Source organism: Staurois parvus, unplaced genomic scaffold, assembly GCF_062004578.1.
Source record: "Staurois parvus isolate SC_StPar_1 unplaced genomic scaffold, SC_StPar_1.0 ptg000610l, whole genome shotgun sequence".
Classification (NCBI taxonomy): Eukaryota; Metazoa; Chordata; class Amphibia; order Anura; family Ranidae; genus Staurois; species Staurois parvus.
In genome coordinates, this window is record NW_028318406.1 from 1,492,313 (window position 1) to 1,510,398 (window position 18,086).

The 18,086-nt window shown below is 42.9% G+C and overlaps 1 protein-coding gene across 1 annotated transcript in view; it reads left to right on the plus strand.

Moving 5' to 3' along the window:
* The first annotated feature begins 269 nt into the window (after positions 1-269).
* The window catches only part of KNSTRN (kinetochore localized astrin (SPAG5) binding protein), a 35,377-nt gene continuing 17,560 nt past the window's right edge, over positions 270-18,086 (plus strand). The window contains exons 1-4 of the mRNA XM_089693035.1: positions 270-361; positions 7,073-7,159; positions 10,264-10,393; positions 13,438-13,482. Coding sequence (XP_089549161.1) covers positions 7,108-7,159; positions 10,264-10,393; positions 13,438-13,482 — 227 coding nt within the window. The 5' untranslated portion in view covers positions 270-361; positions 7,073-7,107. The remainder of the gene's footprint in view (positions 362-7,072; positions 7,160-10,263; positions 10,394-13,437; positions 13,483-18,086) is intronic.

Here is an 18,086-nt window from a genome sequence, read left to right on the forward strand (position 1 = left end):
CAGCAATAGGCTTTCCACTATTTTTCTCCTTTTATTTCTACCACTGCTCGTCTCCCCTCTGCACAGCCCTTAATTCAAACATCAATATTACATCAGACAACACACAGCTTTTCCTCTTAGCTATGGGCTTTCTCATTGCGCTCTACCCCGCCCATTCTGCTCGATCACGTGTGCGGCACCACCCCTCCCTGCTCACTCTGATAGCATCATTCAGCACATGTGTACAGCCATTGTAATGGAGTCCAAGCTACAAGAAAATGGCCGAATCTCCCCCCTGTATATAGTTGTGGCACTGGGAAGTGATGTCATACAGGTTTGAAAACAGCCGCGGAGTGAGGGAAGTTGCAGCAACTGTGGTCAGGTAATGTGTGTGATTTCTGAGTGGCATTGCAGACAGGGACGTGTCCCGGTACATGGGCGGGTGGTGGAGTTTATGGTGAAGCTGCCTGGAGGTGTCCGGCTCTCCTCACATCTCCGTGCTCAGTGTTGTGGAACAATGAAGATGGTTTTTTACCTTCATTGATATAATGCATGAAACTAAATCGTGAGACTTTACAACCACTTTACACCCCGGACCCCCTGGGTGTGACTTGGCCTGTGATTTGCAAATCGTATGGCAAGTCGCACCCTATTGTCAGCAGTTAGAGCGGTCATATCGGTGCGGGTCTGACTGGGTCGGAGCCACACTGATTTCTATAGTAGTACATGCAGTACTTTTTGTGTGATTTGCATAGATGTCTGTGCCTGATGTCTGCAAAACGCACCTGAAATTGGCATCTCACCCGACTTTGAAATCATGCGACTTTACTGTAAGTAACATGATTGCAAAGGCAGACTTGATGTGACCATAGACTGAAAGTGTTACTAAACCCCGGACCCCGCGTTGTCTGTAGCCGGGCCAATCCCGGACCCCGCGTTGTCTGTAGCCGGGCCAATCCCGGACCCCGCGTTGTCTGTAGCCGGGCCAATCCCGGACCCCGCGTTGTCTGTAGCCGGGCCAATCCCGGACCCCTCGTTGTCTGTATCTTAACCCCCCCTTTGCTGGACCATGCATTCACTGTATTGGGTGCCTCCCCCCCCCCCAGGCCCTGCATTCACTGTATTGAGTCGCACACAGAACATAGAAATGCAATTATTTTAGTAAATATAAACTGCTAAATACCTTTTTCTAATCAGCAGTTAGAGCAGTCTTGTGACTTCTATCAGTGTCCAGCAGAGCACTGGTTAAAGCTTGTAGGAGGAGTTTTCATTCTCCCCTGATTTGCATTTTGATTGTCCTATGAGGCTGCATAACCCCTGACCTCTGTCTGGACAGTGCTGATTGCCCCTGTGCTGATCTCATGCACTCCTCCCAAGAAAAAAAAACCTCTAGCAATACACACCAAACTGAGCATGTGCAGAGTGTCTCCACAAGATGCATCTTATCAGGAGATGGGGGTGGGGAGGGGGGCGCTGGAAGAAGGGGAGGATCGGAGAAGTCAGGATCAAACAGCCTTTTTTACACAATTTAGAGGTTTAACCTCTTAGGCTCCCCAGTGAGTATAACAAGCATGCTTTACTGCATATACAGACTGACTTTACTGTTGAGGGTTTAGTACAGGGGTCTGCAACCTTTAAGACATAAAGAGCCACTTGGACCCATTTCCGAGAGGGAAAAAAAGACTGGGAGCCGCAAAACCATTGCAACATTTAAAACAAATCCGACACTGCATATATTGCCAAAAACGCTCTGGTCATGAAGGGGGTTTAAGGGCCCAGTAAGCAAAGGGTTAATCAGGGCCACAGTGTATCATCACAATCATAGCCTTAGGTCAGTGGTGGGCAACCTTTTTTTTCGACTGAGCCAAATCTCGCCAAAACCACGATTGAAATTTATTTTGAGAGAAACATTTTTAAAACTGAAAATACATCCCCCATATAGTAATTCATCCCCCCTGTAGTAATTCATCCCCCCTGTAGTAATTCATCCCCCCTGTAGTAATTCATCCCCCCTGTAGTAATTCATTCCCCATATTGTGTGAATTCACTTACCTTTGCTCCGCGCGTTCCTCTCGCTGGGTTCCCGCGCCGTTCTGGTCTTCAGGGCGGACTGTGAGAGGAGAGGAGTTCGTCACGCTGCCCCGCCTACATCCGGGCTGCCCCGCCTACATCCTGACAGCCAATGTTTGCCAGCGGGCGCCCGGCACACAGAAGATCTACATTAAAAGAGCCGCGGCTTGCCGACCCTATTGCCTGTCACCTGGTGGGCAGTGTGCTCCGGAGCCGCAGGAAAGGTGAAAAAGAGCCGCATGCGGCTCCGGAGCCGCGGGTTGCCGACACCCGGTTTAGTAACACTTTAATGTGTAACTGAAGGCAAAGCGCTTTTTTTTTTTTTTTTTTTTTTTTTTTCCCCCCCATCTTGGATGGAGTAAAGCTGAGTACACACTATAAGAAAATCAGAAAAAAAGTTCTGTATGAGGAACGATCGGTTGATTTTCTGTTTATCGTTTTTTTCAGCAGCCGATTCTGACAAGAGGAAAAAAAGGAAGGTGCAGGCTAGAAAATGTTTATTGTATGTGAACACAAAGTTCAATTTTGTTTTTTTTTTTTTGTTTTGTTTTTTTTTTGCTCATTGTGTACAGTAATTGTACTGAAAAGTTTGTATAGAAGAAAACAGGCATGATCAGAAGCCAAGAACAACCTAGAAGAGGGTGGCAATGAATGTATAAAGCCTACACAAGGAAGAACATTGGCCTTTTCCCAGAATTTGCATGCAGTTTAATAGCGTTCTCGGCTTCATCATGATACTCCCCTTTATGGAAAATCGGGCGGTCGTTCATCCAATTTTTCTCAGTGTGTACCCCACTTAAGGGTGGGCTATAACCCTGTCATTTTTTTGCAGTCTGTCATTGGGTTGATTTCCCCTTCACTTCTGCCCCTTAGTCAAAACAGGAGGGAACTAGTGTCCCCCATTGAAAGATTTCCCCCTCTTAGTGTCCTGGTGACAACACAAACGTTGGGACAAACGGTGTGAATCTCCTTAATGGGGACACAGACAGCAATAAAAACTGACAGATGTTCCAATCCCTCTGCACTCTTATCCAAAACTAAAAAAAACACAAACTTTTGCCTATAGCTATATTCTTATAAAGGCTATGTTCACCTTCAGGAACATGTAACATGTTCCCACTCCTGCAGCTCCCCCATCCCTGTGACAGCAGATTGGGAATCTTCTCTCTCTGTCATTTGATAACGGGTGGCTGTGCACGGCTCCGCCCACTTGTCCACGTAATTCGTTTTGTAAATGAACAAACTGCAACTACCTCACTAGTTCTGGCCCTTTAAGGGAACAAACTCCTGGATATCCGGTGGGATTAAGTTGTATACGATCAAAGATAACAGGAATAGATCATAGTGCAACCCTATAAAATATGTACACTTTATTCAAGTACAAATATGCACTCACGTAATGAATCAGAAGTATATCATAGCCATCAATCAAAATGGTTCCTCGCATCACTTGTGCTGGTTTGCACATGACCAGAAGTGACATCAATAGGCTCCGCCCGATGCGTTGCGTCACAGGTACATGTACATACCCGCAAATTAAACCTGAGTGTGCACTTTCAACACATCCATTATATAACTATAGGTTGAATTATGTTTTGGTAAATACCTGAAAACTAAAATTGTTCCTGTGTCCAAGTATATGTGTGTGTGTGTGTATATATATATATATATATATATATATATATATATATATATATATATATATATAATTTCTCTGTACATTGCTTAAAAAGAAAAAATAAAGTCCCATAGGAATCTATATTGGTCAATAAAGATCACTATAGCATGGCTGTGGCTCCCTCCATTGAGGATTGGATTTCACTCTGGGGCCTGTAATAGAAGGGAAAAAAACACAAGTATCATCTTGGTTGCCAATGACATTGTGGAGGGGGAGTGCTGGGCTAGACTGCAGGCGGGAATGACTTGCCTTTTGTGAGCTCCCCCTGGTCATTATACCATTGTACTGAAGAGGCTACATCCGTGTCCTTAAAGTGGACCTCCAGTTTGAATATCCATCCAGATGATTTTCATCCATCCCTGGCTGATTCTATTTTCATCCTGAAAGGGACCCGCTGGCAGACCTCCATTTATTGACATTGCGCGTCAGGTGAGTGCGTATTTTATACATATCCTGCCTCTCACCGATGCTAAGAAAGTGACAATTTTGGGAATATTAAATATCTGAGCTATTTTTTTATTTATTGTGGACTGTCATCTTTTGCATAAGCTATTTGTTGTACATTTTTACCGGGACTACATTTTAAGCACTGTACCTATTTTCTTATGTCATTTGAAAGGTTTATGGTTTCCTTTACTGTGCACAGCTGCTTTTTTTTATATATTTTTATATTTTAGCGCTTGCTGAGTTCTTATCTTTTTAGATTATTAGATAAATAAAAAATGCACTCCCATTTCAAATATATAAAACCAGATGGTTTAATAAAGAGTTGGCCCGAAACGCGTAACCATGCCCTCCGCGTCATCCCTTTGGATGTCTTACACCTCTGCCTTGGCTTTGGCTTGCTACAGACGGTGTGGTCTACATTGCTTCTGGAAAGTGCTGCATTTTTCGGTTGTGTCCGGACTGACTTGCCGACACCAGCTGCTCTTCTACCGTGCAATCTGCAAATCTTTTCCAGATGTCGCTAGGCTCTGCCAACCCAGCCGTAACCCTGCTGAGCTCTGCAGTTCTCCATGTGGATTTTGTATGCTTCTATCTTGATCTATAAATGTGAGTGCATTTTTTTTTTTTTTTCTGCCCTTTTTATCTAATCCTTACATGGAGGCGCTTGCTGGGGTGTGTTTGGTTTTTTTTTTTTTTCTATTGGCAACAATGTTTAGGTAGGTGGTACATGTCAAGTAACACCCACATAAATAGCAGGATCCAAAGTTTCCCAGCAGAACATTGCCCAAAGCGTCACACTTCCTCCACCAGCTTGCTTTCTTCCCATCCGGGAGCCATCTCTACTCCAGGTAAGACACACAAGATATAAGAGAACATGATTCATCAGACAAGGCCACCTTCTTTCATTGCTCTGTTGTCCAGTTCTTGTGCTCACTTGCCCATTGTAAGGGCTTTTGGCTGTGGACACAGGTAAATACGGGGACCCTGACTGGTTTGCAGCTACACCGCTCCATGCACAGCCTCTCTAATAATTGGACATTTGCTTATCCCGGCCTTCAGTTTTTACACTTAAAACCCTTCCAGGTAAGTCAGGTGCCTGCTTTAACTGTTGTGGGTTACGGGTCCATGTGCTGGCCTCGGTGCCACTATAGGACACAGAAATGCTGCTGCTGTCTCCTAATGCCTCAGGTGGTTTGAGGCGTCAAATATGCTTCAGTGTAAAATTTTTTTTTTTTTCAAATAGATGTTTTCCCACTTTGGTTACAAAAGTGGAATTACACTTTAAGACCTAGATTACACTAGTTGAAAGGTGGTAAAACCAAACAGGTGAGATTAATTTTTACTGCTACCCCTTAAGCTGCAAAGGCAGCGGAGGGTGTATATATACTGTGTGTGCGCGATGCTTTGTATAATGGCATGGCAAACATTATCCCCACTGTCGTGTTTGGACAGTACTGCCCGCTGGATGCAACCCATTTAATTGCAGCGAGCTGCTGCATGACTTGGCCATGGTTCACACATAAGTGGTTTTGGATGTATTTTGAACAGCAGGATTCACATGATCTGAAAAATAAAATGTGTTCCTGTGGGATCAAAATGTTTTGAGAATAGTTTTGTAACACACAAGGCCTGCACGCACGGTTACAGGGAGCACCAACCTTCACAAGTCAGTGTGCCAAAAGCCATAGTCCTGTGTACAATGGGAGCTGTGCAACTGGTGCTATTTTGCCCATGTGCATTACCACGTCTGTTTCATCATGGACAGCAAGTTAGAACAGAGAGCAAATGTGAAACTGGGCAAATTGGTGGATCTCTGCATTGTTGTGAAAATGGTGACCTTTGAGCTAGATCTTCCTCTTTGGGAAGAGGGAATTTTCGGGGGTTAAGCTTGTTGAATGACTTCCTGATCTCTCATTTTCCACTGATGTTCTTCTGCTTTTGAAGCATGCACGCCACTCAAAACTCCTTGTACTACTCATTTGACAAGTTTTTGCCGATACTCCAATGTCGTCCCTGGCAGACTTGCCCAGTTTCACGTGGAATTTCATATTTGCTCTTTGTTCTAACTTGCTGTCCATGATGAAATGGCACATGGTCAGAAAAGCACCAGTTGCACAGCTCCTGATTGTACACAAGACAATGTCTTTTGGCACACTGACTCATGAAAGGCGGTGCTCCCTGTTACTGTGTGTGCAGCCTTGTGCTGCCATCTGTTGGAGTGTCACAAAACTAGTCCCAAAACATTTTGATACCAGCTCGTATATGCAGTCCAGCTGCAATGTGGGTACGTTTGAGTTTGGAGGTGTGCAATTCTATTTTGCAATCTATAGAGTTCAAATGGAACCACACAGAGAGAGACTCCACTCTATGAAAACCGTATGCGACAATACATTGGCATTTGTACTGAATTGCAGTTAATCGGATCGCAGCTGCTGATTTGAATCTCGCTGCAAAAACTGATCAGATTTGTACCACTTGTGTGTGAACCTAACCTTAGGGGTAAAACAGGTTGTGAGGCATTCTAGCCCTTCTCCACTCTATTGAAATTGTCTGTCTGTGTCCCCATTGGCAGATTTTTTTACTCAACTTCCTGTGACAGTTTCAGATGTCTTCCAGATTCCATCCTTTGAGACAATGGTCCTCAAAACAGGAGAGTACATTTTATTCTATTGCCCACTCTACCCAAAACTGTTATGAATGTTGTGCCTGGTTTTCTGATTTTAAAACTTTCCCTGACATCTGGGACTGTTGATGAATGTGTATGTTGGGACAGTACCTTTATATGCTAAAGCTTTAAATGATCCTCTTTGGCTCAGAATATTTTTTGCAAAATGGTGTACTTATAGAGCTATAGAATTGTGCTGTAAAGTTTAGTAAATTGTATTTTTATTATCACAGGCAGTTCTTGGGATTTTCTAAAGATCCAACATTCAATGATGGAGAGGTCCAAGCTACCTGTTAGACCTCGGACACTGAAGTCATCAGGTAAATTTTGGCTTGTTGGTGTTTTTCTTTCCCTGGTGCATAGCCATCCACTTGTACAATATTGCTGCAGTGAATACTATATAAATGCGTCACATAATTTTTCAGGGTGCTTGGCTATTGATAGTGGCCTCTTCTATAGCCTGCCCTTCCCACTTCATTCTCCCCAAAGCATCCTTGCTGATGGTACAACAATGTCTACATAAGTATTGGTGAAAATACTGCTAAGTCAGAAATGTTACTGAATCTGTTTTTGCCAACATCTCAAACTCAGATGTTCCACATTATGACTAGATAGACAGAAACATCAGGTAAGATAGCTTGGTTGGAAGTCTTTTGAATGCATACTTATAAAAATGATGATATTTCAGTCCCTTGAGATGTTTGAAATAGCCTGTAATTACACATAAAGGTAGGGAACAGAATGGAAATATATTGGTAAGTACATTGAGGATAGAATTGTTCACTTTAATTTATCTTGTATGAAGCAAAATTTTGCTTATCATGCTGAGATACAGAATGCAGCAATTTTGCTCTCGTGTATCTGAGTACGTCACCTTTATGGAAGTGAAGCATGCATTTCAAGTAGAAATCCTATTCACTACAATGTGACTAATTTACGTAAATGCGTTTTTTAGCTTATTGAGGTGGGTTGTTTGGTGTGTGGGTTTTTTTTTTTTCTCCCCCCCCCCCCCCCCTCTCTCCCTTAACCTTGCCTACCCATGCTCACTCACCAGTACCGACATCTTCTCTCACTTTGCTGGATCTTCAGCCATCTTGATTAGGCAGGCTGGAATGCAGTAACTCCTACACATGCACATAAGGGTTTCATATATTCTGGCACTGAGGTATACTGAGACTATACACTTAAAGTAGTAGTAAACCTTATAAGTTAAAAAAATAAACGTTTCCCCTGCAAGGCAATGTCCTAATACATTGTATACAGTGGGGCAAAAAAGTATTTAGTCAGCCACCAATTGTGCAAGTTCTCCCACTTAAAAAGGTGAGGTCTGTAATTGGCATCATAGGTAGACCTCAACTAGGAGAGACAAAATGAGAAAAAAAATCCAGACAATCACATTTGCTGATTTGGATAGAATTTATTTGCAAATTATGGTGGAAAATAAGTATTTGGTCACCTACAAACAAGCAAGATTTCTGGCTCTCACAGACCTGTACCTTCTTCAAGAGGCTCCTCTGTCCTGCACTCATTACCTGTATCAATGGCACCTGTTTGAGGTTGTGGACAGGTGTCTTTTATACTGATAACAAGTTCAAACAGTCACACTCTAAACTCCACTATGGTGAAGACCAAAGAGCTGTCTTAGGACACCAGAAACAAAATTGTAGACCTGCACCAGGCTGGGAAGACTGCATCTGCAATAGGCAAGCAGCTTGGTGTGATCAAATCAACTGTGGGAGCAATTAGAAAATGGAAGACATACAAGACCACTGATAATCTCCCTCGATATGGGGCTCCACGCAAGATCTCACCCCATGGGGTCAAAATGATCACAAGAACAGTGAGCAAAAATCCCAGGACCACACGGGGGGACCTAGTGAATGACCTGCAGAGAGCTGGGACCAACGTAACAAAGACTACCATCAGTAACACACTACGCCGCCAAGGACTCAGATCCTGCAGTGCCAGACGTGTCCCCCTGCTTAAGCTAGTACATGTCCGGGCCCGTCTGAAGTTTGCTAGAGAGCATTTGGTTGATCCAGAAGAGGATTAAGAGAATGTCATATGGTCAGATGAAACCAAAATAGAACTGTTTGGTAGAAACACAACTTGTTGTGTTTGGAGGAGAGAGAATGCTGAGTTGCATCCAAAGAACACCATACCTGCTGTGAAGCATGGGGGTGGCAACATCATGCTTTGGGGCTGTTTCTCCGCAAAGGGACCAGGACGACTGATCCATGTACAGGACAGAATGAATGGGGCCATGTATTGTGAGATTTTGAGTGCAAACCTCCTTCCATCAGCAAGGGCATTGAAGATGAAACGTGGCTGGGTCTTCCAACATGACAATGATCCCAAACATACCGCCCGAGCAACGAAGGAGTGGCTTCGTAAGAAGCATTTCAAGGCCCTGGAGTGGCCTAGCCAGTCTCCAGATCTCAACCCCATAGAAAACCTTTGGAGGGAGTTGAAAGTCTGTGTTGCCCAGCGACAGCCCCAAAACATCACTGCTCTAGAGGACATCTGCATGGAGGAATGGGCCAACATACTAGCAACAGTGTGTGCCAACCTTGTTCAGACTTACAGGAAAAGTTTGACCTCTGTCATTGCCAACAAAGGACATATAACAAAGTATTGAGATGAACTTTTCATATTGACCAAATACTTATTTTCCACCATAATTTGCAAATACATTTTCCAAATCAGCCAATGTGATTGTCTAGATTTTTTTTTTCTCATTTTGTCTCTCATAGTTGAGGTCTACCTATGATGCCAATTACAGGCCTCACATCTTTTTAAGTGGGAGAACTTGCACAATTGGTGGCTGACTAAATACTTTTTTGCCCCACTGTACTAGCACGTTATGTGAAACTTACTGTAAAACGAAGCCCTCCGGTGGCACACTGACAGGGCTTCCATCTTCACCCGGTCCTTTTTCCAGGTTTGCGGGCTCCAGCGGCTAGAATGGCCAAGCCACAATGCATGAGCATGTACACAGGAGTCCTTTTACAGAACCCAGCTCTAAAGGAACAGCACGAGCATGTCGTTCCTTCAGAGCACGCGCTGGTGCTGCTTTACGAGTATCTTATTTTTACAGTACCAACAGGGATGCTTACTGGTAGGTACAGGTAAAAAAAACAGGCTTTACTATCACTTTAACTATGCATGCACAGCTCAGTGTCTATTCTAAAGAAGACCGGGAACAGGCATGTAAGTTTGTTGTATTGCAAAAGTGACAGTGCATCTCTTCAATAAAGTCCAACTCCTATATTTTCCTTTTTATTTAACTTAATTTACCCCCTTGGCTATGTATTGCTTATATTTTTATTTTGAATTGTTATAGGTTACTAATGTTTCTATAAGACAATGAAAATATATATAAATTTTTTTTTTTTTTCCCCCCCCTCTTTCCTTTTTCCTTTAGACCTTTGTTTACCTAGTGCCAAGAAACCCTGTCCTCAGAAACCAGTTCTTCCACTTTACAGCAAGGACCCTAATATTGCTTTTTCATCTACGGTTCCTGTTTTTACCATGAACAAAGGTAGCAGCAATGGGTAAGCGTTTAAAATTACTACTATTCTATACTGTATTGGTATTTTTTGATTTACAGTTAGAGGAATACAATTGTAAACCAGGGTGGATTTGATTTAAATCCTAGTTTTCTACATAAAGACTAATTCTTGCTGGTATAACTTTAATATGCAAGTAGAGGAAGATTTTTAGAATAACAACTTTTCATATTAGTTTTTTTTTTTATCCCCAGTTTAATAGGTTAATCATTCATATTTGGACAACTTTTCTGTTGTACTTAAAAAGGAGAAAAATAATCATTACCTTAATAACAATTTAAATAGATTTATTCAACTGAAACAATAACATTCCAGCATATGTTATTTGCTTAAACAAACATCCATGTTTGTTAACTAATTTGGCTAAACAAAAATATATATTTTAAGAAACTTAGACTGTCAGCCCCTTCCTCCTCACACTTAGTTTCACTTTCTTCTTGTGCAGATCTATTCCACTCCAAACAATCAGAAAAATATTGTTTCGATTCTATTCACTGAACTTCTTGAAACTTGGCACTGAAGGGGTTGATTCTGTATTCATAGGTTTGTAGAAGTTAGGATTAAGGTCTTTCTTAACTCTGTTCATGTTATAACATTTTTGCTGTGAAGAAGAGGCATGTGATCTCCGCTGAGTCAAATTCAGTTTTGAGAACTGCAAAAGTAAACCGAGCATCTGTGATAATATCTTGTAGGCAGAGAAACTGCCCAATAATCTTACACAAACCTCTGGAAGAGCATGACATTGTGAATGGATTCATGGAATTTATTTACCAAAAAAATTAAACATATACAGCCTTATTCTACATAATTAAAAAACTAATCTTTATTTCATGATGGAATAACCTTTGGATGGTAATATATTTTCCTCCAAAAAGCATTTTATTTAAAAAAAAAAATCTGTTTTTGTTGTGTTTTTTTTTAAAAAAAAAAAAAAAAAAAAAAAACTGATTTTTATCCACCCTGTTTAGATTTCTTTTTTTTTCTAAATTATTTTGTTAACATATTTTTAGAATGTCTGTCTTGTTTCAGATTATATCACAAGGTTTCAGGGCTGACATAGTAAGCCTAAAGTACAAAATGTTCTGTTGACTAGTTTCTATGTTTGTTAAATACCAGGCTAACAATGCTGTTGCTAGTTGACAGTGGCTTAGTGCTGTCAGCCTGTTAGAGGAAGTCAAAAATATAAACCTGCTGTGCTTAAATGGGGACAATTAGCCAAAACGAATAGCTGCTATCACTTAACCTGATTCCAAAAGGTGCAATAAATTATAAAAAAAAAATAGTGAAGCGCTAACCATACAGTACAAAACAGAAATGTAAAATAAGCATACACATGACAAATTGACAAATTGCTGATGGTGAACAGGTACAATCTGTACACTACCAAGTGAACCCTTTCCCAATAGGGGAAAAAAAATCAAACCAGCCACCCCTGGTCCACTAGGGGACTGATAAATAAATGAAAAAATAGTAGTCCCTCCTATAGAAATTAATCATGAGTGAAAGTCCAAAAGAAACTGTATAAAATCCACACTAGTGCTGGAAAACAGCATGGATATCCAACATGCAAAGTAACTTGTTGGTCAACAGCTGTGTGCTCGTGATAGGTGATCTTCAAACACGGTGCGGATGAATCCTAAATGACAGAAATGGCCCCTCGCCTCAAAGTGGTGACCACAAGGGCCAACTCGCCTTATGAATACCAAGGCACCGTTTAGGCCAGGAGGTAGTATGGAATCCACTGCTGCTAGCAATCTCGGGTCACACTCCCCACATCGTCAAAGATATAAAAACAGGACATCTACATAGTGTAAAACCTTTTATTACCATCAATAAGCAAATAAAAATGCCCACTCACATGTAAGAAATGATAAAAAAAACACGTTACCACCACTTAGTATGGGTGTACTGCATGGATCAGAGAATGGAGCCTAGACATGCGTCCGACCGGAAGTGGGTCACCGGAAATGACGTACCGACGCGTTGCGTCACGCCCTCGTGACTTCCTCATACCCTGAAGACAGCTAGCAGGAAGGTAAGGGCATTTTATTGCAGAAAGGATATTGCATGTCTCTTCAATAAAAACCTTCCTGCTTGCTGTTTGTTTCAGCAGAACTTAAGTTCTGCTTTAATCTCTCAGTAAATGCAACTCGTCCTCGACACTGAGGCAGCAAAGCAATCTCCTAGTGTACGTGCTCCTCTATGCTTCACATTTGTAGTTAGGTTTGGTTACTATGCAGTGTTGTATTTCTCCAAACCAAATGAGTGAATAAATAAAATATCTGAGATAAGTGATCTCTTAAATGGTGCCATTGCCTATAGCAACCAATTAGCTTCTTCCATTGTTGGGTTTTTTTTTCCCTACACAGCCTAGAAAATGTAAATTTAGTAGCTGATTAGCTGCACTGTAGTTGGCTGAAGGAAAAAACTCTGGCTCTCATGAGGAGGTTTCTGCATTAATGATGCAACATTAGCACAGCAATCTTCCTGCTAAGCTATTGTGTGCTGACAGTGGGACGCCACCCCCCCCCCCCCCCCCCCCCACCAGAACACACTGGTCAACTCTCGCAGCATTGGCTGAGAGTACTGATTGGCTGCCAATCAGCTGCTGGATTTCCAGCAAGCTCGTTTGACAAGAGCCGACTATGGGATCCGCTTCTGTCAAACAAGGCCCTGTACACATGGGCCGAATGTCAGCCGGTATCTACCACATGATTTCCGGTCTGTGTACGGTGCTTGAGACTCACTGAAATGCTATAGCATTTAATGGGCTAACTATGCTTCCCTTTATCTTTCCAGCTTGAATGCTGATGTGCAGTGGATTACAGGAAGTTAGTACAAAGACAGAATGGTTCATATTTAAAAATACAATTAAGTATTTTTTTGAAAGAACAAGTATCTGGACTAACTGAAGGACTTTCATTATTCTACACTGTAAACTAACATGTTCTGAGAGCATTTTGAAGGCTTCCATTACAGAAGTGATTTCCCCTTTTTTTTTTTTTTTTTTTTTTTTTTTTTTTTTCCAGGAAAAAAAACGTTCCTCCTAAGAAAATGGTCCCACTTGCACATGGGTGAGTATTAATTATACTTTTCTCATAAGTAAATTTATCAGGCTGACTTTGTAGACAACATGAACATAACCAATCTGCTTTTGACCCAAATTCATATATCTTCTTTAGGTGAAATTTATATTATATTTTTAACTTTTCTTTTATTCAGCTCAGTGGTAGAAGTGTTTGTAGTGAGTCCTCACCAGTCCAAACTGGTTTTAGAGCACTGTTGCTTATGCTGGCTATAGACTGCTCGAAAACTGAGCGTTTTTTTCAAACGAAAAATCGGTCGTTTGTTAAACCGACGTTACAAAAATCGGCTGACCAAGTCATAAATTCACCCCATATAACAGCCAAAACTTCTGTTCCTTCAAGGTCATGGCTCATGCGCATTTTTTTTTTTTTTTTTTTCTGTTAAAACGATCGTACGATTTGGCCATCATTGCCGCGAAAATCGGTCATTTTCCAACATGACCGATAATCCAAAAGTGCAAAAAAAGGCCGACCAATTAACCCACTAACTGTGCGAAAATCGGCCGATTTTTAATCTTTGACGAAAAATCGGCCGATATTTGAACAGATTATGGCTGGCATTAGGCCTTAACATTGGTTACTTGTTGGTGCCTCAGATCTCACCCAGCTCTCCTGGCTCACTCAGCCTGTAGTTACAGCACCCTGCTGCCTGTACCCACTTCTGGCCTCTCAGTAGGGGATCTACTGGCAGTCTAGGCTATCACTCCTCCCAGACCTCCAGATTTCCTCATTCCCTTGGACTGCTGGTTGTCCCAGCTTTCCCAATCTCCTGAACTCTTTGCTGTCTCGACCTTCTCAGTCCTGTGGATAAGGAATCTGTCCTTCAGCATAGTGTGCTGTCTCTTGAGCAGTGCACACCTGTCTCCTAATGGGAGCCCAGAGCTATGTCAAAGTCCATCATTATATGGGCTGGGTGTGCATGCAGCCTGCCAGACTTGGACACTAGGTTAAAGAGGTCTTCCGTCCAAAAGCACTTTGAAATCTTCAATCTCCAAAGCCCAATTCAGGAACAGTTTTCCCAAATGGTCTTCCAGAATGGCTATATGAGAGATTCTGGCTCTGCCCTCTACAGGAAACACAATACTGACACAAGTTAAAAAGCCCCTCCCTTTCCCCTCGTCCTCAGTAATTGTGTTTCTGACCCTCCAGGTGAACACATCACTAGCTCGTGTGTTTTTTTTTTTTGTTTTTTTTTCCCCCTGTGCAGGTAAATGTGGTTACTCACTAGGGCTTTCTTTAAAAAAAACCTGACACAACCTACTTGTGGGCAGGGCTTCAGGGAGTGTTTGAGCACGGAGAAGGTTTAAGCTTCATACCTGGATCTCGCTCTTCTGTGGCTATGGACCGACTCCAGAAGTTTTTCAAGGTGGCACAAGTTGTTTGTTTCCCGGTGGTCCGGATGATAGTCAGTGGGGGAGGATAATTCTGCTGCAGTAGGGCTGAAGTCCTATTCACCTTCTATCTCCGTGGTGGTTGTTTCCCCTGCTGGCTGTCTTTCCTGGATTTTTTTCAAGGCCGTGGTGCATCGCTTCTGGTGGTGGTGAGGCGGCTGGAAGAGTGTACCGTTACTTCTGGCCCAACGCGATGACGCAGCACTTCCGGCCGATGGAGATATGCTGAGGAGATGCTGCTTCTAGAGTACCAGTTGTTCATGCAGGAGAGGCTTTAAGATGCTGAAAACACAGTAACAGCCTTTATAGAGGCGCAAGTGGCCTGGAACACCCGAGCATCCAGGAGGGAGACATTGTGGAGCCAAGACCAGAAACTCCTAAAGCTAAGCTGGCTAGCCAGCCAACTCCACTCAAGGGTCCAAGCCCCCAACAACTGATGTAAGGGATAACTGGACCTGGACTAGGAGATGGGGATCAGATAAAGGGTGGGGTGTTTTGTTTTTTTTTTTTTTTGTTTTTTTTTTCAGGAAGCTTGCAGATCCAGGAGATGTGGGAGCTGTGAGTCTAAGCTCTGATTCTTGCACACAAGATTTGTGAGAAATGTATTATCTGTTGTGGGTTCTGATTCTGTCTCTTAAAAATTACATGCACTGTATGCAGGAGGAAATGATTTCCGCTTTGCGTTCACTCAGGTGTACAGTATCTGAGGAACCTTCCACTTCTCAGGCTGCTTCCCTTCCTAGTGAACATACTATGGTTAATTGTCCTTCTGTAGATGCAAATGTGTCTCATGCAGCCTATGATTCAGAGGAGGAAGAAGGGTTCCCCCCCCCCCCCCGTTCTTCAGGGGATGTGAGTTTGGAGGAGGGAGGAGCTTTTTCTGGCAGATTTCTTTCTGGTGGAGGAGACTGACCAGTTATTAAAAGCTATTTACACATCAGAACAGATTGCGGAGGATTTGCCTCCCCAATCCGTACAGGATGTGATGTACAGGGGTTTACAGGAAAGGAAGGGCAGAACGTTTCCCGTCCATAAATCCTTTAGGGACATGATTCCTAAGTAATGGAAAGATCTGGAGAAGAACATTTTTCTTTCTAGAGCGCACAAGCGGAGGTTTCCATTTTGGTTCTTAAGAAGAGACCTTTAAATGCCCTTCTTTCTCAGGTCTCTAGAGATGCAGATTTGTCTTTTGAGGACACTGGAGTCATTAAAGATCAAATGGATAGAAAGGCAGAGTCCTTGTTGAAGAGAGCCTGGGAGGCTTTGGCTTCTTCTCTTGGACCAGCCTTAGCTTCCACTTGTCTAGCCATAAGCTTGGATCTTTGGGTTGACAAATTTAGTGAGCTCTTCTCTGCAGGCACCCCTATTACTCAGGTTAAGGAAGCTCTGCTGCCTATTTTCAAGTTTGTAGCCTATCTAGCAGATGCAGCAGCTGAAAGCATTAGAGCAACTGGCAGGGCTACCACACTTCTGAACTCTGCCCGTAGGGCCATTTGGCTTAAGGCTTGGAAGGTGGACTTGTTCTATAAATCTAAGCTTTGTGGTTTACCAGTTTAGGTAATTTGTTGTTTTTTGGCTTCAAACTATTCTTTCTTCCTGTTCTTGTGGTAAATTTCCGGTGAAGAGGATTTTTGGGGTAAGCAGGCGAAAGGTAGGTTTGACTCCAAAAAGCTTCAGTCTGAAAGAAGTGTTGGCCTTTTGATAAGACCAAGGGAAAAAGGGGTATTGTTTGCCTCAAGAGGCCCCGCTCCCAAAAATAAGTAACGGCAGGCCCAGGGTGGGAGGCAGGTTTTTTTTTTTTTTTCCCCCCCCCCCAACATTTGGAAACAGAAGGGAGCCCCTATCCCTTTGCTCTTTAAATAGTGAGGGAAGGGTAAAGACTGGAATTTTGCTTCTCCTCCCCCAATTTTTTTTTTTTTTGCCAACAAGACTGCCGAAGGGCAGAAAGAGGTCACAAGCTTTTGGAGAGGTGCTGGTCCACCTAGCTTCTTAGGGGGTGATTGTTCCAATGGAACATCACTTCCAGGGATTCTAATCTCATCTCTAGATTGGTGGAGAGACCAAATCTGACAAAGGGGCAGCCCTGGACGTAAAAGAGCCAGATTTAAAGATTACTATGGATGCAAACTCCTGGGGCTGTGGGTGGGGGGGGGGGGGGTAATTTGGGTCTTTGCCATGCTCAGGGAAATTGGGGGTCGAACATGGAAAATTCTCTCCAATTTCAGGGAGTTGGCAGTGGGGTTGTTTTTAAGGTCCTTCTCAGACACTGTTCGCAGCCAGGACTTGTTAACCTTTTCAGACAATGCCACCACAGTGGCTTATTTGAACAGACAAGGAGGCATAAGGTCTTTCCTTGGCCCTGGAAGTTCTGCTGTGGGCAGAGGATTGTCTGAATTCTGAGAGCGGTCCATCTCAAGGGGTCGGACAATGGCCTAGCCTGTTATCTCAGCCTGAATCTAATACGGCAAGGGGAATGGGAGTTGAATGCAGAAATCTTTGCACAGATCGGTGGGGTCTTTCAGAGGTGGATCTGTTCGCCTCAGGAAGGAACAGGAAGGTTCGGTACTTTTTTGCTCTGGAGAAGGAGTCTCTGGCTCTGGGGCTAAATGCTTTAACTCAAGTTCGGGACTTCGGTCTGGCTTGCGTCTTTTCACCTGTCAATCCTTCAAGTTGTTGGAAAGATTGTATTGGAGGACTGCTAAGTAATCCTAGCTCTGTATTGGTCGAAAAGGAGTTGGTTTTCGATCCTCTTATCTCTGTCAGTGTCTCCTCTCTGGATACTCCCAAATCGCCTAGATCTGCTTTTCCAGAGGCCGGTTCTCCACCCCAACCGCATCTCTTCCACGTGACTGCTTAGAGGCTGAAAGGAGCATCTTCAAATCCAGAGGTTGCTCAGAGAAGGTAATTTAGACTCTGCTATTCAGTAGGAAGCTTTGCACTAGGAAAATTTATTCAAAAGTTTGGAGGCCTTTTCATACTTGGAGAAACAGATCTGGAAGATTAGTTATCCTTTCCCATGGTGCTAGATTTCTTGCAGGCCAGGGTGGATAGAGGTTTGGCAGTCAGCACTTTAAAAGTACAGGTGGCAACCCTATCTGTTTTTTGATCGGAGACTAGCAGAAGGTTCCCTTGTGAAACGGTTCTTGCTGGCTAGAGAGAGACTGACCCCTTAGGTACTTAACAATCCCCACAGAGGAACGG